The sequence below is a fragment of the Malaclemys terrapin genome, chromosome 7 (genome assembly GCF_027887155.1).
Source record: "Malaclemys terrapin pileata isolate rMalTer1 chromosome 7, rMalTer1.hap1, whole genome shotgun sequence".
NCBI lineage: Eukaryota > Metazoa > Chordata > Testudines > Emydidae > Malaclemys > Malaclemys terrapin.
In genome coordinates this window covers 68,932,944-68,958,294 of record NC_071511.1, presented here as the reverse complement: position 1 = coordinate 68,958,294, position 25,351 = coordinate 68,932,944, and the positions used below count along the sequence as shown (strand labels likewise).

Here is a 25,351-nt window from a genome sequence, read left to right as displayed (position 1 = left end):
GATATAACAAATTAATGTATTTAGTGAAGGAACAGTTTAGGAGGCGAAAAAAAAGCTATGAAATCCTACAGATTAATTGATTGATTTAGCTGGGAATTGGTCCTGCTTTGAGCAGGGGGTTGGACTAGATGACCTCTTGAGGTCCCTTCCAACTCTGATATTCTATGATTCTATGATTATATGGATTTACTCTAGTGTGCATGCATTTTTATACTCCTAAATCTTGCTGAAAATACTTAATGCCATCCTAAGTAATAGTGTATTTAACATGGCCACATTTTCGCAATATTGTAACAGACAAGAAGGCTTAATATTCAGCCATGTGAGAGAAAACCCACACCAGATCAGAGTTCATCAGCATCTAAGTTCTGCAGGATTTCTACTGATGAGACCAGAAGCACACAGATTCTGTACACAGCTGAAGTTTTATTTTTTACTAAGTACAAATTTTCTTTACTGGGATGTGGGTTGCCTAAAAGCATTCAAGTTACTCTGTGGCTGTTAGAATCCATCAGAGGAGGTTAAGCAACCTTAAAAGCTTAGGCAAAAGAGTAAACATTATGATGAGAGGCAATGATGTAGTTATCAGGCTGTCAGTCCCACAGAGAAAAACATGATTCACTGTTTCCAGGATTTGGGGTAGGAGAATGAAAATGTAAAATAGAAACCATGTGGATCTCAATACTCGCTAGATGATGGGCATTTTAATCATTTCTTTCTGCCCTTCCTCGTGAGTCATGAAATGAAGGAAATATACTCAGGAGGGTAATCAAGGGAAATAATATAATTTGTGACCTAACGTATTAATAGTTATCAGCGAATCCCCCTACGATGCTTTAAGCCACTAATTATATTATTTAGAGTGATCTGCCATTGAACAAAACCTAACCAATTTAGCGATTTATTGTGAGAGCTAATTAATTACCTAAAGGGTTTCTTTTAGGGGCACCGTAAGGCAGATTTACAAACAAAAACAGACTATCAAACAAAATTAAAACTTTCCTAACTACAGCTAGCAAATAAATACAGCAATGGAGAATGGACCAGAGTTTAATAATGGGATATGGAGCCTTTCACTGCTAGGTCACCTAACCGAATCCCATCTATGGCTTGTAGCGAGTTCAGATTACCACTGCTGACAATTTGGTGGCTAGTATGAAATAAATCCCAATCCAGTTCCTCACAGATAAATTATGCATTTCAGTGTAATAATTGACACCCTTGTTCTTAGGGTCAGAAGAGAGGTCATGAGTTAAATAGGAATGGAGGCCCAACAGCCCTCTGAGGATTGAAGCCCATTTAGGGCACCATCCGCGAGAGCTGCTGGGTACCAAATGTTTTTGAAAAAAATAAGGCAGTTTATTTAGGTGCCAAAGTTAGGAGCCTAAGTTTAGGCACCCATTTTTGAAACTTCTGTGATGGGTACTGTGTAAGTGCTCAAGATATATGACATACTTTGGCTAAATAATGCGGATTAGCAGTTAATAGTAGCAATCAGGGAGTTCAGATTTGTGGAACTCCAGCTTTGCCACAGTCTCATTACATGAACTTGGGGATTCACTTAGCTTTTGTGCCTCAGTTTACCTGTCTATAAAATGGAAGCAATCCTCTCTCTCTCAATTGTTTTGGAAATGTTCTGGTATCTGTGGATGCAAGATGCTGAAGATCTACAAAGCATTATTATTATCATAACATGGAGGATGCACCGTACAGAAGAGTCATAAGCGTGGTTTGGTTTGATTTACTGTGTTTCCTAAGAGAAAACTGAAGATTGGATTGAAAAGTTGATGGAGTATCATCGGACACTATCCTGCTGTAATGGGATAGATATTGATATCAGAGCAGTAACTGCAGAAGATGCTGAATACAGAATTCTAAATGTCCTTTTAACCTCATTTTGGAGCTATCTGGTGACCCCTTCATCTCTATTTAGCTCCCTCAGAACTGGTGAAATTGAAGTTTTGTGTATGACTAACCATTTGTGGGGGTTGGGGGAACTGGGTCCAACTTATATGAAGTTCCTGGTTAAATGTTCTTTTCTATTGATTTGTTCTCCCATCATTACTACTTATTTTTCCTTTTTGTAATTTAGGCTCGTCCAAAAGGAGAGGGTCTGACCCCGTACCAGGGCAAGAAACGCTGCTTTGGTGAATACAAGTGCCCCAAGTGCAAGAGAAAATGGATGAGTGGAAACTCCTGGGCTAACATGGGACAAGAATGTATCAAGTGTCACATCAACGTTTATCCTCACAAACAGGTAGGGTAGCTGCTGGGCAGCATGGACACTGGAGATATAGGCATGGAATCAGGAGAATTCTGACCTGACTTTTAAATCATGATGGACCCAAAATGTAACTTGGGGTAACAGTGTATGGACAAGCCTGATCAGCTGCAGGTTTTTGTTCCTAGTGAACACAAACAAGCGATTTCTATTCATCTAGGAAAGGATTTGCAGCACAAGTGTAAGCAAATATTATTGTGGGTTTTATGCCAAGTTATATGCAAACAAGATACTGTCTAATAGCGTTTAAGGCTAGAGATCATCCGGCCACCAGATCATCTAGTCTGACATCCTTTGCTCACTGTCTTGACCAGCTTGCCTATCATTGTCTCAGGGTTTCAAAATTTGGGTACCCTTCTCTTCATTGGAAAACTTCTCCAGATCAGAAACAGTCTGTCTCTGTACAGCAACCAGCACAATGGAGTCCCAACCCTGAGAGGAACCTTTGGATGCTATGGTAAAGCATAAGGTTTAACAATAACAGGCCTCCTAGTATTAGTGATTCTCCTGTCTCTTATGCCAATTTTATTACAGTTTAAATTCACTGACACCAGTGAAGTTATTCCTGATTTACATCATCGTTAAGGAACACGACATTCTCATTTCCATGTCAATTCATCTGGACAATGTTTTAAGATTAGTGATGGAAACAAACACAGAGATGAGCCCAACGTGCTATACCTCGGGGTTAACACAGTGACACAGTAAAGCAAGACAGCTTAGGTGTAAAGAAAAAGGTGTCTTGTTTTGTTATTAATAAGTGATGCAGCAAGCAAGCAGAGTTGTAGGAAAGAAAGCTTTAGTAAATATGCTGAGATTATAGAGACAGCGATAGCAGCCTGGTCCCAACTTGTATTCCTGAACCCCCAGCATCCTATCAAAATAGCATCCCATGAAAACCTCCTGAAATGTTACTCTCCTTCACTTCCACTCATCACACTACACGTCCATCCTGTACGAATGCTAGGAGTATGCAACACAGTCAGTCTGCTGGCAGAGAATTACAATTTTCAAGTGTGATGTGATTGAACACAGATCTAATTTAGAGAAGGATTGAGAAAATGGAGCTGAAGTGGCAGTGAGATTATATCAAAGCTGCAGAAAGAAATGCTATGAATATTTTCTGATGAAACTTGCATATGTAGGAAAACCACTCGCTGGACTTAGAAACTAAATTTGCTTGACCCAGTAGAAACGAACACTTAAGTTGGTCAGGGGAGACTGGAAATTCTATATTGTACCTCCAACATTAGAGAAATCAGTTCACAAAGGTCTCTTACATGTAAAATCATTTCCTCATGAGCCCAAAACATTGATATTGGGAGATTTTGATTACTCTGATATCAAATAGGATACTGACTATGTAAAAAACGCATTGCTAGTTTTATTGCAGAATTGTTTCCTTATGCAGACAGACAGAATCCAAGGCTACTCCTGGCCTCATTCTTGGAAGTGAGTCAAGTATGAAAAGCACAGTTGATGCTGATCAAGATCTAGTTATTTCAATATAATTAGACATGAAATACTTATGAGAGCAAGTTTACAGAGATGCAACACCACAGTTTCTTATTTTAAAATAGCCAATTTGGAGTAAATGCAAGATACCTCAAGGAAAAATGTGATGGAGTTTTTATAATTTTGGAGAACATTTTTGTAAATGGAAAAATGGGATTAACACATTCCACGGGAGGTGGTTTGCTGCAGATGTGATTCATCTTGGCCGAGTCTAAACAAGGAATAGAGCACTCTGTGAGACGAAGAGCTGTATAAGGTTTAAGCAGAATGTGAAACTATCTAGTAAGGAGGAGAAAAGGCATTTCTATAAAACAGGTAGAACAAATTTGAAGAGCAAATCAAATTACCAGCTGTCCATCCATAGAAGAATTGTCCAGACATATGATATATGCAATAGGTAGAAAGGAAAACTGATCCAATAAAAATAAGCTTAGATGCTCTGCAGTTAGCACCCTTTGATGTCATGGAAGAGACTCAGGCCCAGTTACACAGGCACAGTCTCCTTGGGCCAGATTTTTAATGGTATTTAGGCATCTAAAGATGCATCTAGGCATCTAATTGGATTTTCAAATCCAAGTTGAGCCACAGAATCATTTAAACAAAAATAGGGAGAACTCTGGTTTCTAACAAGAGGTTATAAATGACTCCTATGTAAGTGTTTTAAACACAAAGCAAGCAGCAAAAGACAGCTTACATGGACTTCATAAATTCAACATGCTTCCTTGATTGAGCCAAATACTATCACCCCCATACATGACTTAGAGTAGTCAGTTGCCAAAGGGGCATCAAGGATATGTGGCAGACTACACATCAGGAAGTGTAATAGGGATTTGTAGCTGTGTAGTGGGTCCTTAACTATGGTACTTAATACTTTCTGGACATCGTATATACAGGTACTAATCCTCTGATCCAAATAATCCAATAGTTTTCAAGAGGTTCATAAACAATCAGTTGACTTTTATTTTATTTTTTATTAAAAAATTAGTAAATCTAAATGCTTAGGACCTGATTTTTTTTAAATCCCATATTCCAAGGCTGCGATCTAAATGTGCATTCTATTTGCACACGCAATTACTGTGTTTGAACATACAAATAAGCGGTTTGCAAATGGTCAGTCTGTGAGGCAACTGTGAATACACTTGTGACTGGCTCTGGGCTGTTGAAACCTCAGCCCTAAGAATTTTAACACAGTTCCATACAAGTAGATACTGAATGGGCCATGAAATACAGACACTAAAATGTTTTTATGAATGTAGTACTATTCAGTTGCTTTTTATTATTTAATTGCGTGCATACACACACACTAAAATACCACTATTATAAATAGTTTCACATTATTAAACCCATCTTAAGTTTGGCCTGCTGGTTCAAAAAACTGGACTGGGAGCTAGCATTTTGGAATTTCATTGTTGGCTCAGACACCAATCTACTGCATGACTTTGGGCAAGCAACTAAAACTTTCTTGTGCCTCAGTTTCCTGATCTGTAACAGGGATATACTGCTTACCTCCTAAAAGTGTTGTTTGCCAATATTAATTAATTTAAGCCTAAGTGCATTAAGATCTGTGGATTACATGGGATACATAGAACACCAGACCCTGAAGCCAGCCTTTTTGTCCTTTTCTTCCTTCCTGGTCCAGTTCTTGGTTTTTAAAATAGCATGAGATTTATAAATCACCATATTTGATGGCAGTTGAAGAAGCCTCCCCTCATGCAGAAGCATATGGACCTGTAATCACAGCTGTCATTGTTTGATCTTTGCTATGCCATTCTGATAGAGGGCTCATCATCTTAATAAAATTGTGAAGGGATTAAAGTGATCTGCAGTTTCAGTAGCTAGTATAAAATTTACAAGTGCTTTCAGTCTTCATGCTTCAAGACATAAGCAGATAGAGTGAGGATGAAATCTGTTCCTCCTCCCATGGTGCAATTAGGTTCAGTGGGCCTGAACCTGTGCTCATTGAAGTCAGTGAGAAAATTCCTATTGACTTCAACAGTGTAGGATCAGACTAATATAAGGGATTTGTACCGTGCTCTGAATCATTTAATATTGGCCATTATGGGTAGGTCTACACTGCAGTAAAACACCCACAGCTGACCCTGTGTCAGCTAACTCAGGCTCGCGATTGTGGGGCTATAAAATTGCAATGTAGGCATTTGGGCTTGGACTGGAGCCTGGGTTCTGAGACCCCAATCGTGGGGAGGGTTCCCGAGCCCGAGCGCCTACACTGCAATTTTATAGCCCCGCAGCCCTAGCCCAAGTCAGCTGACACGGCAGTATAGACGTACGCTATAAGACACAGACTACTGGGCTGTACTACTTGGGAAATTCTCTTGTGAAATTAGAGCTGGGTGGATAATGGATTTTTCAGTTCACTGGCAATTTCAAAAAAATCATTTGGGTCAAACCAAAAATGATTTTTATCTAAAGTTTCAGCTAATCAAAAGGGCAAAAAATATCATTTCAGGTCAAACAAAACATTTTGTTCCACCCAAAATCAAATGTTTCATTTTAATTTAAAGCACGTTATTACATTTAAAATTTTTAAAAAATACATTGAAAGGAAATTTCAAAATCAAAAATAAATTTGAATGCTAAAATCAAAAATGTTTCTTCTGGAAAATGTCAGAACAAAATGTTTCTTTTTTTGGAGGATTTTTTTGGGGGGAAGGGACGTTTTGACTGAAACAATTCACTAAGATTAATACAAATTCGTGAAATGTTTCAGTGTCACTGAATCTGTATTTTTTGCTGGAAAATGTTTCAGTCAAAAAATTTCATTCCGTTCTAGTCCAAATACTTTGTGGTATTACTGGGGTAGGTCCTGTATTCCAAGTGTGCTGTGCAAATGCTAGTTTATGCAAGTAGAAGAACCAAATTTACTATACTCTGTTCTTTCACTGAAAAGTCACCATGCTTCAAAATGTCATTAGAGGGATATATCCCTATCACTCAGAATTCCCTTTTTTGAGAAGAAGGTATGCAGCAAGGCTTAATAGCGCCAGCTGTTTGCAGTCAACATCCAGAGGTACTGGCCCATAAAGGAAAAAGAATGGCCAGTGCTTTGCTTCAGTCAGTATTTGTCTTCTTTGATAATAAATGGTTGATGTTGACAAAATTGTTGATGATGCAAGAATCTCAGTATCTGTTCAATGCTTCTTATCTGCAGTATGGTTGGGTTTAGTATCCTAACCCCCTGCTCATTCCTATCACTACCACTTGATAAATGCTTGATTGTGACCTACAAAGGAAAAGGGCATCTTGACATGAACATAAGTAAAAGCACAAAGGGCCATATCCTCAACTGGTGATATAGCCATATTAACATAGTCCCATTAATCAATGTACACCAGCTGAGGACTTGGCCTGAAAATAGTTACACAAAATCACTCCTAACTTCCATTAATTAGAACAGAAGAATGCCATATTGGGTCAGACAGTGTCCTGTCTTCTGACAGTGGCTGCTGCCAGATGCTTCAGAGGGAATGAAAAGAACAGGGCATTTTCAAGTGATCCATCCCTTGTTGTCCAGTATACCAGCTTCTGCTAGTCAGAGATTTAAGGGTTACATCCCTGACCATCTTGGTGAACAGCCATTGATGGACCTATCATAAACTTATTTAGCTCTTTTTTTTAACTCAGTTATAGTTTTGGCCTTCACAACATCCCCTGGCAACAAGTTCCAAAGGTTGACTATGCATTGTATGAAGAAGCACTTTCTTTTGTTTGTTTTAAACCTGATGCCTAATCTTTTCATCGGGTCACCCCTAATTCTCGTGTTATGTGAAGGGGTAAATAATACTTCCTTATACACTTTCTCCACACCATTCATGATTTTATAGACCCCCATTATATCTCCTCTTTGTTATCTCTTTTCTAAGATGAGCAGTTCTAGTCTTTTTAATCTCTCCTCATATGGAAGTTGTTCATTTTGTTGCCTTTTTCTTTATCTTTTCCAATACAAATGAACTGCACGCAGAATTCAAGGTGTGGATGTACCCTGGATTTATATAGTGGCATTATGAAGTTTTGTCTTATTTTCTATCTCTTTTCTAGTGTCAAATACAAACTAGTTGTTTTCAACTTCCAAGCTTGTCACGACTGTTCCCACCTACATTTCTCTTCTTCCATCCCCTCCAGTGCCTCTGCTTGTTTCATATGCTCTGCAGTCTCTTTTCGTCTTCTCCCATGCACACGTTTCAGCATTAGGTCCTTTCTGCTTGGAACAGCCACAATTCCATGGGCTGGCCACCTGCTCTTTGCTTCTTACAACCCATTGAGTTCCAATGCCAGCTGCCCACAGAGAAGGTCTCCATTCAGTCTTGCACTGTTATTCCACACACCCTATCCATCCAAATTAGATTTGAATCTCTTGGGACAGGATAAGTCTTCTCAATGTTTTTACAGCACTGTGTACAAATAAGGCATTCAAGCTCTGTAAAAGAAGGGATGGAAGAATTTGTATAGTGGAAGGTGTTGCCGATGCTCCCCAAATAATAAATTATGATGAATTATCACACACAGTTTGGTTGGATCTAGGTAGTCTCAAAGCTTGTCACAGGCTGATGTAGCTTCATTTGATGGTTTCTTTTTGCTTTGTGTGAAGCTCCCCATGTCTTACGATTTTCATTCCTCAATTGTTTCACTGCTGGTCCTCCACTCCTCCTTCCTGTGCTGCTGCCATGAAATACCTGTGGACCATCAATGAAAGCCGAAAAAAAGTACCATCAAATGGCATTATTTTTCTGAACATGCCAGTGTGGACGAGTAGTGAGCTAGGGCGCCCGTGGCTGCTTTAATGTGCTCTAACTTGCAAGGGTAGCCAAGCCCAAAGAGTAACCAGATATTTCCAATCTGAATATCTTATTTCAGCAAGGAACAAGAACAACAATTAAAGTAACCCTGAGAGAGCACAGTGTGTGTATATATCACTCCAAATTAACAGGCTGCATCAGCTCTGCCTCACAAAATGCCAGTTCAGTTTTGCACACAGCAGTCTTTTGTTATTGTTTAACATTTTTATTGTGGTACTTCCTAAAGGCCACAACTAAATTGGGCTCCATTTGCTAGGCACTGTACAAACATACAATAGTCTCAAAGAGCTTACTTCTACTAACGTAATGGTGCAGTCCACTGAAAATAAGACTATTATTCCAGATCTACTTGTACCATTAAAAATGTGTCACTCTAATGGGAGTGCATAATTAAACAAGGGGAACATTTTTTTATCTGTTAGTAGAAATGCAGAATTATGTCAGCTATATACAAACTGCCCTACTTATTAATATTACTTAAACTTCTGATATGATTGATCATTCTTATTTTCTTTTGGCTTTAGCACAGGGATGGGCAAACTATGGCCTGTGGGCCGGATCCGGCCCATCAGGGCTTTGGATCTGGCCTGCGGGATTGCCCCCTGTGGCGCCGCGGGCCCCGCGCCGCTCTCAGCAGCAGCTGGCCCAACATCCCTGCGGCCCCCGGGCCCTTGCCTCCAGGCACTGCCCCCCACAGCTCCCATTGGCCAGGAACAGGGAACCACGGCCAATGGGAGCTTCGGGGGAGATACCTGGAGGCCCGGCAAGGGCAGTGTATGCGGAGCCCTCCGCCCCTGCCCTGGCCCCAGTGCGCACCACTGCCACTCCAGAGCCCAAACCCCTCCTGCACCCCTCCCCCCAACTCCCTGCCCTAAGCCCCCTCATACACTGCACCCTCCTGCACCCCAAACCCCTGCTCTGAGCCTCCTCCCACAGTCCGCACCACTCCTGCACCCCTGCCCTGAGTCCCCTCTTGCACTCTGCACCCCTCCTGCACCCCAACCCCCTGCCCTCAGCCCCTTCATACACCCCGCACCCCTCCTCTGCCCAAATCCCTTGCCCCGAGCCCCTTCCTGCACACCCCACCCCCTCCCACACCCCAACCCCCTGCCCCGGCCCTGCATACAATTTCCCTACCCAGATGTGGCCCTCAGCCCAAAAAGTTTGTCTACCCCTGCTTTAGTACAACACTTCGTACTTTCATTCTCAGGGCTAAATTCATTACTGCATAACAAGACTGATGGAGATGTACCAGATAGGCAAAATGTAGACTGACACTACAGACACATTGTGTATACTTTGGATAAGATTATTAATTACATTTAAAGTTCACATAGGAACTGCTGTCTTTGAACAGGCCAATGATCTGACAATGGCTAATGCTGGATCCTTCAGAGAAAAGCAAGAACAAACCTATAATGATATACCAGTGTCATGGGGGAAATTTCTGACCACTTGAGGATCACAAACCATTGTAACTGTTATCCTATCTGTGTAATTGTAGAGTCTATTTTAATTCATACATGTCTAATCCTTTATTTAAACCATGCAAATCTATTTACCTCATTAAGACCTTGAAACAATTAATCTCATGGGTTAATTACATGCTGTTTGTTCACTTGCATTTGAATTTCATTAAGTTCCACTTTCTATTTCTATTATGAGCCAGGGCCTGGCTGGCCTTCTCTCTCTGTGCTCTTATTATTTCATAGCTCTCCTCCGCATATCAGCTTGTTCTCCCTTCCAAACAAGGTAAATTTAGGCTTAAAATAGGGTTACCATATTTAACAAATTAAAAAAGAGGACCCTCCACGGGTCCCTGGCCCCGCCCATTACCCACCCCAGCCCTGCCCCAACTCCGCCCTTTCCCTGCCCCAACCCCGCCCCCTCCTCCCTCCCACTCCCAGCCACGCGAAAAGGGCTGCCCGAGCGCTACCGGCTTCACGGTTTGCCGGGCAGCCCCCAGACCCTGCGCCCCCGGCCGGCGCTTCCCCAGCGCAGCTGGAGCCCGGCAGGGGAAGCGCCCAGCTGGGGACGCAGGGTCTGGAGGCTGCCCGGCAAACCGTGAAGCCGGTAGTGCTTGGGCTTCGGGCAGCCCCTATGCCTCCGGACCCTGTGCCCCTGGCCGGGCACTTCCCCTCCCGGGCTCCGGCGGCGCAGGGTCCGGAGGCCTGGGGGCTGCCTAAAGCCCGTAGCGCTCGGCTCTTAAACAGAGCCGGAGGCTCTGCTCCTCCCCTGACTCTTCGGCTCTGTTTAAGAGCCGAGCTGCCCGAGCGCTACCGGCTTCAGGCAGCCCCTGTGCCTCCAGACCCTGTGCTGCCGGAGCCCGGGAGGGGAAGTGCCCGCCGGCAGCTGGGGTCCGGAGGCAAGGGGGCTGCCTGAAGCCCATAGCGCTCGGGCAGCTCGGCTCTTAAACAGAGCCGAAGAGTCAGGGGAGGAGCAGAGCAGCCGCGGGAGGGGAAGTGCCCGGCCGGCATTTTCCCAGACATGTTCGGATTTTTGGCAATTCCCCCCGGACGGGGGTTTGATTGCCGAAAAGCCGGACGTGTCCAGGAAAAACCGGACGTATGATAACCCTACTTAAAAATACATCTCTAAAAACAGGGCAGGTCATTCCAGTCCATGGTACAATCTGTGAGGGGGAAAGTGAACATCCATGAGGACCCCCATGTGGAGATTCCCTCACACCATCCCATGGGAATGACCTTGAAGCATGCCCCCAGGCAGGAAGAATCTCTCTGTATCTGCAGGAGACATTTTGTCTCCACACTGGCTCTGCACCTTAATGCTCCTGTCAACCCCATCTCCTTGGTGGTACAGCTCTGTTGGAGAGAAGCTGAATTCTCTCTCCTAAATATATTTCATTCTTCTGGACCAGCTTTTCCTTTCCCCTGCATGTGCGGTCTCCAACCCTCCCGCAAACACAGACTTAGGGACGCATTGAGAAGCCTCCACAGGTAGGGGGTGAGAGGGAGGCCCTCTCTTTTCACACAGGAAGGGAAAGATCCACAAACAGAGGGCTGTGAATCTCAAAAGGGATGATCAAAGCCAGAATATGAACTCTGTACCGTACCTTTGAGACATAGCGCAGTGAGCTTAGATCCATTACAGTACACACATCTGCAACTGTAAATTACCACTTGTAGACAGGCAGTGATGGACAGTGGTGTCCCTGGTCTTACTTCCATTGCTCATGCAGACTCGCCTTATTTTTCTAACAACTCATAAGGTTTCATTTGTTTTTTTGGTGTTTTGGTTAATTATTTATTTACTGGGGTGGGGATTATAATCAGAAAAATGCTGAATGTGGCTTAGCAAAAGGCTTCAATTAAAAGTTAATTTGGGAAGCAGGCCTTGCTGTTTAAATATAGAATCATTTCAGCTTTATTCCATGCAGGCACAGCATAGTCACTGCAGCCCAACGCCTTCTCAGTAGAGGTGGTCAGAATTTTCTTTCCCCCCTCTCACCCCACACACAAAGAAAACTTTATGTGAAAAACTAGATTTTTTTTCAATTTTTGTCAATTACAAAAATGGGTTTTTATTGAAAAAACAAAACACCAAAACCCAATTTTTTCAGTTTAAAACAGTTTCAGTTTTTCAATAAAAACTTGAAAAATTTCAGTGAAAAATTGATATTTTTTCCATGAAAGCATTCATAAACTGAAAAGCCATTTTCCCAATGGACATTTTTTGACAGCTGTTTTTTTGTTTTGTTTTACCATCACTACTTCTCAGTTTCTTATTTTTCCAGTGACCAGCACTTGTGACCAAAGAAACATAAGTGAGATTCCCTGATGGGCCTCTAAGAGGTGCATCACAGAGCTTGCAGCCCAGGGGAGGGGGCTGTGGTGTCTTTAAGCCACCTTTGTGCCCTCCAGATCTTGGGGTGCTGAAGAGGCTCTTGACATAACTTAGGCCTGATCTACACCTAAAACCTAGGTTGACCTAGCAACATATCACTCAAGGCTGCAAAAAATGTCATGCCGTGTGCAATGTAGTTAGGTTGAGCTAACCGCACTGTAGATGGACCTAGATGGATGGAAGAATTCTTCCACTGACCTAGCTACCATCTCTCAAGTGGGTGGATTTACTCCAAGGACAGAAAAACTCCTTCCATTTCTGTTGTGTCTATATTACAGCACTATAGCTGCATCGCTGTAGCACTTGTACTGTAGACATGCCCTTAGATAGCCCTGTGGGCCTGTCTGTGTTACAGCAGCTAGCTCTGAGTCTCTGCAGCCTGCATCCCTCAATACATCCCTCCTGCCACCAACCCCTTGTCCCCCCGGTACACCTCCCAGAACCTCAGGAGGCAGCCTTATAGCTGTCCTGCACCATGCCTGTGCTAGGGGAATTCTGCTACAGCTGGACATGGGGCTTTTAGGGCCTCTTTACGCCACTCTGGACCTTTCACATGGTGTAAAAAGGGTGGAGCGGGAATGCTGCGCTCATCCTAGCACTCTCCACATTGTTTTTTTATTATGAAATATTTGTTTTATCATTATTAATGATAAAGGAATAATAGGAATGGGGCAGATTAATTTTTACAGCAAATAACTTAGATACACACCAAAGCCAAGCCCTTCAGTGCATTTAAATATTGAAGCAACACATTTTATTTTTTTTATTCAACCTCTCTATACATAGTGTAGTTTCTGGAGATATAGCCCTCTAACCTCATCAAAATAGCAGCCCTAACACTGCTTTCTGCCTTCCAGCTGGCCCCAAGCAACCTGGTTTCCTGTGTTCATAACCCTTCTTTCCCCAGCCTGTATGTCGTAACGTGCTGGTAACAATAACATTTCTGAAATCTAAGTGGCTCCCAGGCCAAAAAAGCTGAGCTCAGTCATCACAGGGGGAACGCAAACCATGGAGAGGTATTGTTTCTGACAGCAGTCCAAGAAACTCTTGGCACTCCAAGGCATTCTCAACATCCTTTGCACTATTTCCAGGAAAAACGATTCCCGAGGCCTTGTGTTAAAAAAAAAAAAAAAAAAAAGCTGGCTTATATCAATAAACATGATAACTGCTGTATTTTTCTCTTTAATCAGAGCACAGCTAGTATGTAGAAGCAATCAGAGCTGTGCCGAATGGCTGCTCTGTTTTAACTGTAGCATTTCAAAGCTTCCAGAAGCTCTCCTCTTGGGATACAAATTAACTCTTGTAGTGCCTGAATCTCAACTTAGACTGTATTGCAGATGGGGGTCAAACTTCAGGGAAAACATATATTATCCAACACATCTCCTTGGGTGACATATGAAGGAAATATTTGCGGGGGCGGGGGGGACAAGGGGGAGATGACCATTTTTCCCAATTGAAAACAGACCTTACATTGCTTATTCATCTTGGTTTTATATATATACACATATATCTCCGTTACTAGACTGGCAGAACCACTGTGCGGCCTAGTGGAATGAGCACAGGGCTGGAATCCCAGTTCTAATGCTCTGTTTTTAAGGAACTCATTAATAGCCTGTTCCAAAGCCCACTGAAGTCAGTGGGAATCTTTCACAGGTTTTGAATGCTGGGAACGCTATACTTGATCCAGCTAAGTACTGAAGTTTGTGATTAATTTTAATCATGTGCTAGTCCCTTGAAGTAAACAGAACTATGCACGTTTACACCAGTTCAGAATCTGGCCCCCAGTGGACAAAGCATTGGACCATGTACTGTAGAGAAAGGGGTGAACAAACTATTGGCAATCTCCACAGAATTAATTCCATTTGCTATTATTATTATCTGTAAAAGGCAATAAGTGAAAATGTTCAGCTCAGCGCTCAGAAAGAAGAATGAACACAGCAAGAAGTTGCAGGTATCCTTTCTTGGGCTAAGTAGAATATAGTAGACTTTGGCTTATTTTATTCTTCTTTTAGAATGCAATAAAATGTACCCCTTCAACTCTGGGTTGTTACTACTTGCACTAAAAGTTTCAAATGGCCTTTTCGTTTTGATGCTCAATATTTTAAGAGGGTTACGCTGGAATGAAGAGCAGACATTTAAATTCATAAGCTCATAGACTTTAAGCCAGAAGGGACCATTGTGATCATCTAGTCAATTGTTGTTAATTTAGAAATCTTAATAATTTAGAACATCGAATGCTCTTAACATTTTATCGCTTCAGGCAAGATTGGAGCAAGGGTTTGGGAATGGGGCAGGGAGGTGAACAGGGTTAAATGTCTACTGTATATTTCTCCACTTCCCTCCCCAAGAACAATATTTTGAGACAGTCAGCAAGAAGCTACTATTCCTAAAACAGTGGAAAATCTTTGGCTTGTTTTCGGATTTCACCCCATTCGCTGTCACTATCCACAGTACCGTGGAACACTCACTGCCGCCTTTATTGCAAACCATCGTGCAACCAGACTGCCTTTTAAATGCACTCTTAGCAGACGTGAAAGTAAGCCAGTACGCCCCGGTACGGTGTACTGGCCGGGGCTGTAGAAGCACGGGATCCCCGGGTCCTTTAAATAGCTCCCGGAGCCCAGGGGTAGCGGGAGGCTCCAGGGGCTATTTAAAGGGCCCGGGGCTCCAGCTGCCTCTGCCACCCCGGTCCTATAAATAGCCGCCGGAGCTCCGCCGCTTCCCCAGGGCTCCTGCAGCTATTTACAGGGCCGGGGCGGTAGAAGCAGGGGAGCCCCAGGCTGCTGCTGCTACCCCGGCCGGGGGTGGGGGGGGGGACACACTTACCTTACAGAGTGGGCTGGGACTGGCTCTGACTCCCTAGGCCAAGCCCCTTCCGGGGGCCAGAGCTGGCCCCAGCATACCGGTAAGTCACTGGACTTACTTTTACCCCTGACTCTTAGAAAGCCAGAGAAGTTATACATTTTCATGATTCCACTATAAAGTGCACACGTATTATTTCATCTTTATGTCTCTCTCACCTTTGTACCCATCAGATCTTTCAAACAGGCAGGCTTGCTTTGATATACAGTGTGGGTGTTTTATTTTTTAAACAAATGTGAAAGCTTTTAGATCTTAGGGAAATTTAAAGTACAAGATCTAGTAAATCTGAGGAATTTTCACTCCCTGTTTTGATGATTACCTCCTCTGTCCCCCCCCCCCCACCAAATCTTACTCAACTGTTATTACAAATACTTAACCATGTTACTAGTTGAGCAGTTTTCTTCCCCTACTTTGGCAGCTGCTGTGTTTGGGAAATTCCAGCTCTCCAAATATGGAGGTGTGTGTCAGGCAAACCTCCGTTACTTGTTTCATAACCGTACATTGGCAAGATGACTTGTTGGTATTAGCACCGAAAATCCTAATGGCGTTAACCCCCCTGGCGTGCCTGAGGCAATGGGATGCCTATGTTCTAAGTGCTAATGCCTTTGGGACATAATCACTGAGGCCAAGTCAATAAATGGGGCTGTTTTATAGCATGAGGTTATAAATTAAGTCTTTTTTAGCAATATAGCTAGAGTAAGGGTTTACAAGACCTTGTGTGAAAGGGAATGACATTCATGCTGTCGAGACAGTTCCCACCATTGCAGAGCCAGATGGCTGGCAACATGTTTTGGCTTTTCAGGAAAGAAATATAGCACCATTAGCTGCACTTGGAGAAAGTCTAGCAAAATAACCTTAAAAGTTGGGTTTGTAGGCCTAGTCACGATCGATTGTCAGTGACATTTACTATAGTATGCGCTATTCCCTTTCTTCCCTGCAGAGACCCCTGGAAAAGCCGGATGGCCTGGATGTTTCAGATCAGAGCAAGGAGCATCCTCAGCATCTGTGTGAGAAGTGCAAAGTTTTGGGCTACTACTGCCGTCGTGTGCAATAAACCTTCAAGGGTGGCCTCTTCCGTCCCCATCATCCTGCGAGATCCTTTGGCAGCACGCGATCAACAGCAACACAGAATCCAAGACAAAAAAAAAAAAAAAAACTAAAAAAAAGATTGCCAATTTTGCCTATCTTTAACTAATAATATGCCTTACCATTAATAGAATGTAACACTTTTCCTGTGTATGTGTATACGTGCAAGATATATTTATAGGACTATGGTGTGTTTTATATATCGATCTATCTATATATCTATCAAACAGTGTTACTGATAGTGTTCACAATGGAACCACTGCTGTGGTTTCTGTTGATTGTTTACACAGTTCCTATATCATGGCCAGGTGAAATGAAGAGAAGTGCTGTGTGTTAGGCAAGATATAATGTTCACTGGGGAGTAAACATTATGAATGGCTTTTGCAGGACTTAGGTAACCTGCAAGGCCACTAATTGGGAGTGCTCGCTAACCCCATGAACATTATTCCTCTTATACGACAAGACAAAGGAAGATTCAACAAGCCACAGCATTAAAGAAGGGAAACTATCATGTTTTCCTTGCTTTGGAAGATTTGAAAGTTTCATGCTACTGCTTTCTTGGACTTCCACTGCTTAATATAACTTGGGTAGGGCGTAGGTGGACTCAGTGAAGGTAAAACAAAGTGTATAATTGTTTGAGGGAGTGGGTTTTTTTTTATGGAAATGGAGAATAGCAGCTGGATAGATTGTCAGTAAGGATTCCAGCATCTTTTGGGAGAGAATAGTGTTTGCTTTCCTCAGGCTGTGATTGACTGAAATCCTTCTCTTGTCATATAATTTCTTTTAAATGGGCCCTTTATGTGTATTTGCTATTCATTAGGCCACAAGCACACTAAATTTACTGTGAATAATGGGGAATGAGAATGATGAAATTTGTCCCCAAGCCCTAATTGAGTGAGTAACCAGACTTAATATTTATACTAGTTCGAAAGCCACTTTCTGGAAATATTTTTATGTCCTGTTTTCTACTGTGCAAATTTATTAATATAAAAGTATATACTTATGTAGCCACAGGGGTTGTATAGGGCATGAAGAACATAACCTACCCTCTTCTCTGTCTTTCTAAAACATCTATATAGGTTAGGAGAAATGTAGTAATTGTATGTGGTTGTCCTATTTCAGGTAGAAGGGACTTTGTGCAGGAAGATCCTGTTACAAAGAAAAATATATTATCAGAGATTGGGGAATGTCATGAAATGAAAGTACCTCAAGACAGTAGTCTGGTTTTGTATGTATTTTTAAGAGTAGATTGGCAAAAGGACAGAATGAATAAGACTTGTATGTGTCATCCACTTCTATAGAAAGCTTCTATAGAAAGCTACAGGAGGGTGTTTTTTTAAAATCAATCATTTTCATGACATTTTCTTTAAGAAATAGGTGTGTGTGTTATTGTTATGTAGTGGAACTGTTTTAAATTCAAAACACTCATAGCAAGTTAAAGCTGTTTCAAAGTTAAATTTGATAGATACAATCCAGAGTTATCGCATGCTAAGGTAGGATGAGGTGGTACCAATACAACCAGTCAAAGTCTTGTAAAGCAGATTAAAAACTTGTAGTAAGCATTCTCATGTGAAATGTGAAGATCTTCACAAAGTTGATCTGGAGTGAAACTTTTGCCATTTCCATGTTTGTCTGTGAACAGGGCAAAACGTTGATGGGGCAAAAAATGATTTGTTTAGAAATTTCACACAAAATTCAGTTTTCACAATTTATGGGGAACCCAAAAATTCAAGTCGTAAGTAATGTGGTCTACTAGTTAGAGTAGTGTACTGGGAGACAGGACACACGGATACTGTCCTGGGTTCTGCCAGTGGCCTGCTGTTTGACATTGGGCAACTCTCTGAACCTCTCCATGCCTCAGTTTCCCCATCTGCAAAATGGGGATAATAATACTTAACATACCTACCTCACCAGGGTGTTGTGAGGTTTATTTAATGTCTAAAGGCCTTTTGACATTGTTGGATGAAAACTGCTATATAATTACAAAATAATATTAAGTTAAACACTTCGAGACTAATTTTGCCCAGTTAGCAGTACCATAATTAAAACAAAAATGACTGAAATTTAACACTGATCACAGATTTTGATTGCCTAAATCAAGTGAGACAGTTAGCATCTTCAAGAGGGAACGCATTCTTAGCCGAAGACTGAAAAGTACACTTAGGGACAGATTTTCTAAACAAATCTTCTTAGTTTGCCCATGAAATAAGAAAATTTGTGCATGCCAGTTTAGAGGTGGGTTTTTAAAACTTGGCCTCAGTGTTAATTTTGACCCATTGTTTGGGGTGTCAGTAATGCAAAGGGGAATATTGCAAGAAGGCCATACAATAAACTGGCTATAATTTTTTCCCTTGAGCACTTAATGGTATATTAGCAGCAATTTCTTTGACACTTAAGATCCAGCTAAAGGAAAAGTTAAGAAATAGCACCAAACAAAAGCTAAGAGAAAAGCCGTTTTCTTCATAAAGCTAAGAATGTATCAACCAATCTGCCCCTCCATTTCAAAATAATTTCAAATTTGTGGCAACCACTTAAAGAAGAAATACTATTGATCAGGGCCGGCTCCAGCATTTTTGCCACCCCAAGCAGCGGGGGGAAAAAAAAAAAAAACACGATTGGCAGCACTTCGCTTCATTCTTTAGCAGCAATTCAGTGGCAGGTCCTTCCCTCCGAGAGGGACTGAGGGACTTGCTGCCGAAGTGCCGCCGAAGAGCCAGACGTGCCGCCCCTTTCCGTTGGCCGCCCCAAGCACCTGCTTGCTGTGCTGGTGCCTGGAGCCGGCCCTGCTGCTGATGAACATCAGAGCTGCAAAATATGTAGTTATATGTAGCTATAATTACATGCTATATTTAAGCCACTGCAGGATCTTAACATAGACCAGTTGAAGGACATTATTAAACAAAATTGTTGCCTTTTTCACATTAGTACCATTTTAAATGTTATTTGTTCAGGTTCAGTACTGCATTACTTTTAGCTTATAGATTTCTAGGGAATGCTTTAAAGCAAGGTTCCCAAATATACATCCAATGTGGCTTTAATACAGCTACCATTTGCATATGCATAGAATAACCCTTTTTTTTTTTAACATACTTGTTGGAGGTTAAACACTCATGTCATCATATTATCCTACATGTTAGAAATGTCAGCACATTAACTGAAGACACAAATCAAATGCATTTGGGTCCTGGTCCAACTCCAGATGAAGTCAATGGAAAGACTCCCATTGACTTCTCCGGGCTTTGGAGTTTCCCCACCCCACCCCATTTTAGTTAGTGAAAGGAAAGGATGAATATTGCTGGCTGGAACCAGGCAAGGACTATGCAAGCTTCCCTACACATCTCGATCAGTGAACCCCTTTCATGACCAATAGCATCCCCCTCTTATTGTAGTCTTCCACCTGTGGTGATTAAGCAATTACCACTTAATCTTGCACAATGTACCCAAATGAGGTGTAGAATGAAACCCACCAAATGTATTGTCACTGGTGACCTAGTAAGTACATCTTTAATTCATACTTAGTAAGCACATTTGAAATAATCAAGGGGCAAATGGGATCCTCCTCTCCACTTATTCTGGAGAAGAGGGGCCAGAAGCAGGTGGTGAAGGAGTTAAGACTGTGGGAAAGCAAGAAGCAACACTCCCTGGCCTGCTCCCCTCTCCCCAGAGTCAACAAAAACCACTCCACATAATGGGGGAGCCACAGGTATATAAGCCAGAAAGAGGGGGCAGAAAGGGAAGCAGCATGCTTTTCTCTGAGCCTGGTAGGGATAGATGTTGCTTCATGCAGAATTTATTCTGGCCATGGTTTCCATCTGTATCAATGAAGCAAGATATATGGTGCAGTCCGTGAGGTGTGGAGAAAGAGTGAACAACATGAAATGCCAGAGAGCTGGAGAAGTCAGCTCACAATGCTTACTGCCCCTACATCCACAGGGATGAAATTTGGCATTCCCTCTGGGTTTTTTGGGACACCCAGACTCACTGTGCATTGTCAAAAACCCCATCACCTCAAGGGGTGGATCTGGGGAAAAGCCCACATGGCCAAACAAAGTTTCAGGTGTACTCCGGCCCCCTCCTGATGGGTTTATTTGTAGGAGTGAAATGTTGAGCTCTTGGGGTTTATCTTTATTGGTAAGTATCCTTATTGTATATGGATTTATAGGTCAGTATCAGAACATATTCCACTGTTAATCTGCAGTAGTTCACAGTTGTTAGTCTTTAGTAATGGCATAGTTTTTAGTAAAGGTTGAAATTTTCTGAATTTCAGATTTACACATTTCTTTATAAAAAAAATTAATGTTGAGTAAGCGAAGATGATTTTTGCTCATTTTTTTTGGTAAAAATTCATCCCATTTCTGACCAGCTGAACTGGCTGAAATTTTCCAAATTTGAAAATTTTCTTCAAAATTTCTGATTTAGACCTGGAAATTATGGAATTATTTTTTCCTCAAATTTTCATGAAAAATGTCTACCATTTTTTTTCTTTGATCAGCTCTAGTTTTTTAACTCATCAACTGGTATTCCATGCTGGGTTTTAGCGGTTTTATTGAAAGTCAAAAGCAAGTCTTAGTGAAAACATTTGTGATTCAGTACAAATTAATTCAGTCAAATTCTGCCCGAAGGAATTTAAGTCGCTTCACTGAGTCTGCTGATAGCGGCACACATGAGAGCAGGATTTGATCCTATGGATATGTTTGGGAAACTTAATTATAAACATTAGATTGTTATCTACCTGTGAATTGAACTGTGCACCACACCCTATTCCTTGTTTCTTCTGGAGACTTACATGGAAAAAATTAATGATAAAAGTCATAATTCTTCCTTCCTTCAGTCAATCAGAACCTTCATGTATACCTGATCTTCTGGATCACTATCGCTCAGGAAAAAAAATAATCAGTTGACAGGGGTACATCAGTTTGCACCAGCTGAGGATACTTCCCCCCCACCCTCCAAATAATTTAAATCTTGGCCCCAGGTTACCCAGTTTCTACTGCTGCTTCCCCATAATACATTATGATGCCACCTGAGAAAAATCCAAGGCCTTGGTGTCTCAAAATTGTTTTTTAATTGCAAATAAATACACAAAAGGTAAATATTATTTCTGCAAATACGTGTATTTTAAAGTTCCCCATTATATGGGACCTAGTCTGTAAACTATAATGTGAAGTTATGTATATCAGAGGAGGCCATTTATAGAAGGATCCTCTATATTTTACCTTTTTGTACAACATGGAATTTAGACTAGACATTAATTGCAGACTCTTGAAGCTATAGCCATTATTCCAAAAATGAAACTACTTAAACCAGTAGATGAAAACTAAGACCATTTGAAAGTATTAGAAATAAATAGATTAGTTCTCTATGGCTTGCAGTTAAATCATTTGTGTGTGTCCAGTCAGGGCCGGCTCCAGGGTTTTGGCCGCCCCAAGCATCCAAACAAAAACAAAACAAAAAAAAAGCCACAATCACGATCTGCGGCGGCAATTCGGCGGGAGGTCCTTTGCTCCGAGCAGGGACAGTCCGCCAAATTGCCACCGAACAGCTGGACATGCCGCCCCTCTCCGAAGTGGCCGCCCCAAGCACCTGCTTGGTAAGCTGGTGCCTGAAGCCAGCCCTGTGTCCACTACATATTCTAAGTGCTAGTCAGTGAATAGCATGCAATAATTCATCAACATACAAGCATTGTTAAAATGAAGTGACTCAGCATGTGTTTCTCACTTGCTTCTGCCAACATAATTAGAAGTTTGATGGAATTTTAGCCCCTCAAAATGTCATTTTTTAAGACATCACTCCACTCCTGATTGAATATCAGTGCATATCAGTTTTACATCTGCAAAAACCACTGCTGTCCATTTATATTGCTTAAGTGCTCAGAGGGCGGATAGAGATTTTAGATGTATGGATGACGGTTTGCGTTTTTAGGATGAATTTCAAAGGGACAATCGTGTGCAGTTACTAGATGTAGTTGATTGATATTAATGTTTACCCCCTGTATGAAGTATTTTACAGTTTTACTTGCAGATGTGTATTTATCTTGAGTTATACTTGACGGAGTTCATTTCAGTTTTTGTTTGTTTTTGTTTTGTTTTAATACTATGTGTGTATTTTGGAAACCTTTTTAGATGTTAAAATTTTTGAATGGTTACAAATATTTCTTGTAATACTGAATTATCTTATCTGGAAACTCTTTGCAGTAACTTTTTTGTATATATTTGAGGGCCTTTTAAAAAAAAGAAAAATAGTATTGTTTGTTTTGTTTTTTTTAAAAAGTGTTTTTACAACTTGGAAGCTTTCAAAAGGGCCTTGCTCTCAACTAGAATACTAACAGAGGTAAGAGTTTTCTTAAGTATTTTGCAAAACTAAGGGTATATCCTCAAGAAAATATTTATGGAAGTAATTTACATTTTTGTTTTTTTACAATGCTTTTGTTTGTATAAAGTATGCAACAGAACTACATTAAGAAGGAAATATTGTCTACATAGAATATTATATGAAAGTTGGTACATAATTCTGACAAAAAACCCTTGCAATTCTTTAAGCCATATTGTTTTTGTTTTCCTTGGATGAAAATATCAGTATTAAGTAACCAATGTATTATTCAAGTGCATAGACTTCTATTAATGAGCTTATGCAGTTTATTTATATGTGTATTTTGGGAAGTATTGCCTCTTTAGGCAAAGCTATAACTAGATGTATTCATGAGTAAGGATCAGATAATATTATACTATCACTTTATGACCTTGTGAGAGAGACAGTAAATGCTGAAAGCACAGTACCTATTCAGCTTTCAGAAATTCTGGAACACAGATATTCAATTTTTGTATTGTAGGGATTTTCTTTTCATAATGCGAGGGTGGGTGCGTGTGAAGGTTTGGTTGGGGGGGCATCATTTGACAAACTGACATTCATGACAGTTTGCAGACAATAAACAGAGAGCTGCAACGCAATACTGGCTAAAGCAATATTGTCAATCAAAGGACATAATGGAAAAGGATCAAGGTAGATTGTTGTAGGGATTTGTGTCTATTTTAATTAGAATTCATAGTGTGATAGAATATGCATGTATTTGAAGCATTTTTACACTTTACGTTTCATGTAGCTTGATTATGTAATGGATTTTGTTTTTAAACCATGCTTAAATGGAAGGTTTGCCTAATCCTGTTCTGGATTTTTGTTTCCTTTAAAAGGTTATTTAGTACAGCAGTCACTACATTGTATAATAGTGCTAAAACTGTATCTTATGAATTTCTGCAGCTTTAAAAATTAGCTTAATTATTATGACTTTTGTTTGTTTTTAACCAGCTGTACCCACTGACCTTGTCAATTTTAGTTGCCAATTTGTATGATTTTCTTTTCTGTAATTGTTAATAAACTTGTACAGCTTAAAAACAAAAACCTATGGACAAAGGCCTCAGAGGGACCAGTCCTACCTCAGCAACCAAGATGATAACTCACTCAACTAGTGACTGTGTTGCTGAAAAGACTGTAAAGCCTCTGTTGTGGATTGTCCATAAAATGGCATTCCGACATGTGCCTTATTAGCTGGATAGTATACAGCTTTCCTCTAGTATCATAGCATTTTAATGCTGTATTAAAATATTGCAACAACACAGTGAGAGAGTTGTGTGCTTTTGTTGAGAGTTGTTTGTTTCAGGGTTTTAACATAACTTGGGTTGGTTTCATGGTAATAATGCAAGACCGGGTGCTGGCAGTCATAGCACGAGCTTATCCCAACAACCCAGACCTTAGAAAGAGCAGATCACCACGCCAGTTCAGTCCTTTAGCCCTCTGCTAGTTTGGTCACATTGCAATTTAGCAGGTTTTCTCTTGTGAGCAAGTCTTCTCTGTCGGGGACAGAGTTACAGTAGTGCATCCAGTGCTCACGGTTGTATCGCCAATGTCACGGTCTCTAGTGCTTTTCTTAAAGCCCTCGGAATCATGTTCTTACCTGAGAATCTTCACGTTCTTTAAAAAAAGAAAAGGGTACCTTTCTAGCCCTCACGGTTGCAGAGAAAAGCTGGAAAATGTCAACCCTAAAACCTCCAATGCCAGAAGGCAAATTAAAAAAACACCACCACATTATTTTAAAAAGTCTCACGACTGTTAAGTCAATCTCGTGATTGTGGAGGGGGGAGCAAACCAATGATTTGTAAATGTAGGATTGCAACACTGAACTCCATTAAATTCACTGCTCATAAATAAGGCTACAGTTTGGTCATGGAGGTCGTGGAAGTCAGGGAATCCATAACTTCATCAGACCTCTGTGACTTCAGCCTGCAGCCGGGAGCTGCAGGGTACCCTACCTCACATGGTGGCTGGGAGCTGCGGGGTACCCCTGCCACCACCAGCGAGGGGGAATTCCCCAGTAGCTCCCCAGCCGCCACTGCAGGCAGTGCGGGAGAATCCCCCGGCAGCTCCCCAGTCCCCATGGGCAGGTGTCCCTCCCAATTCCCAGTCACAGGGCAAGGGCCGCAGCTCCAAGCCACAGCAGGGCAGGGTGCTGGACCCTCCTCCATCCCCGTTTTGTCATGGACATTTTTAGTAAAAGTCAGGGACAGGTCACAGCTTCTGTGAATTTTTGTTCATTGCCCGTGACCTGGTCATGACTTTTACTAAAAATATCCATGACAAAATCATAGCCTTACTCATAAAGTCACAAGCCATTCTTGAAACCTCAGCCAAAGTTGATTTCTCTACTAGAGTGATTTTCAACCTTTTTTCATTTGCGGACTCTTAAAAAATTTCAAATAGAGGTGTGGACCACTTTGGAAATCAGACAGTCTGCGGACTGCCAGGGGTCCACAGACCACAGGTTGAAAACCTCTGCTCTATTAAGCCTGTCAGAGCTACCTTAGAGGTATGAAGTGTTAAAAATATAAATGGATCATTAAAATTAATTCTGTTAATTAAATATGCTACTTCTAAAATA

At 41.4% G+C, this 25,351-nt stretch overlaps 1 protein-coding gene across 1 annotated transcript in view; it reads left to right on the top strand.

Annotated features, from left to right (window-relative positions):
* Window positions 1-24,034, top strand: part of ZCCHC24 (zinc finger CCHC-type containing 24) — a 166,754-nt gene extending 142,720 nt beyond the window's left edge. The window contains exons 3-4 of the mRNA XM_054034315.1: window positions 2,093-2,257; window positions 16,277-24,034. Coding sequence (XP_053890290.1) covers window positions 2,093-2,257; window positions 16,277-16,390 — 279 coding nt within the window. The 3' untranslated portion in view covers window positions 16,391-24,034. The remainder of the gene's footprint in view (window positions 1-2,092; window positions 2,258-16,276) is intronic.
* The last annotated feature ends 1,317 nt before the right edge of the window (window positions 24,035-25,351 follow it).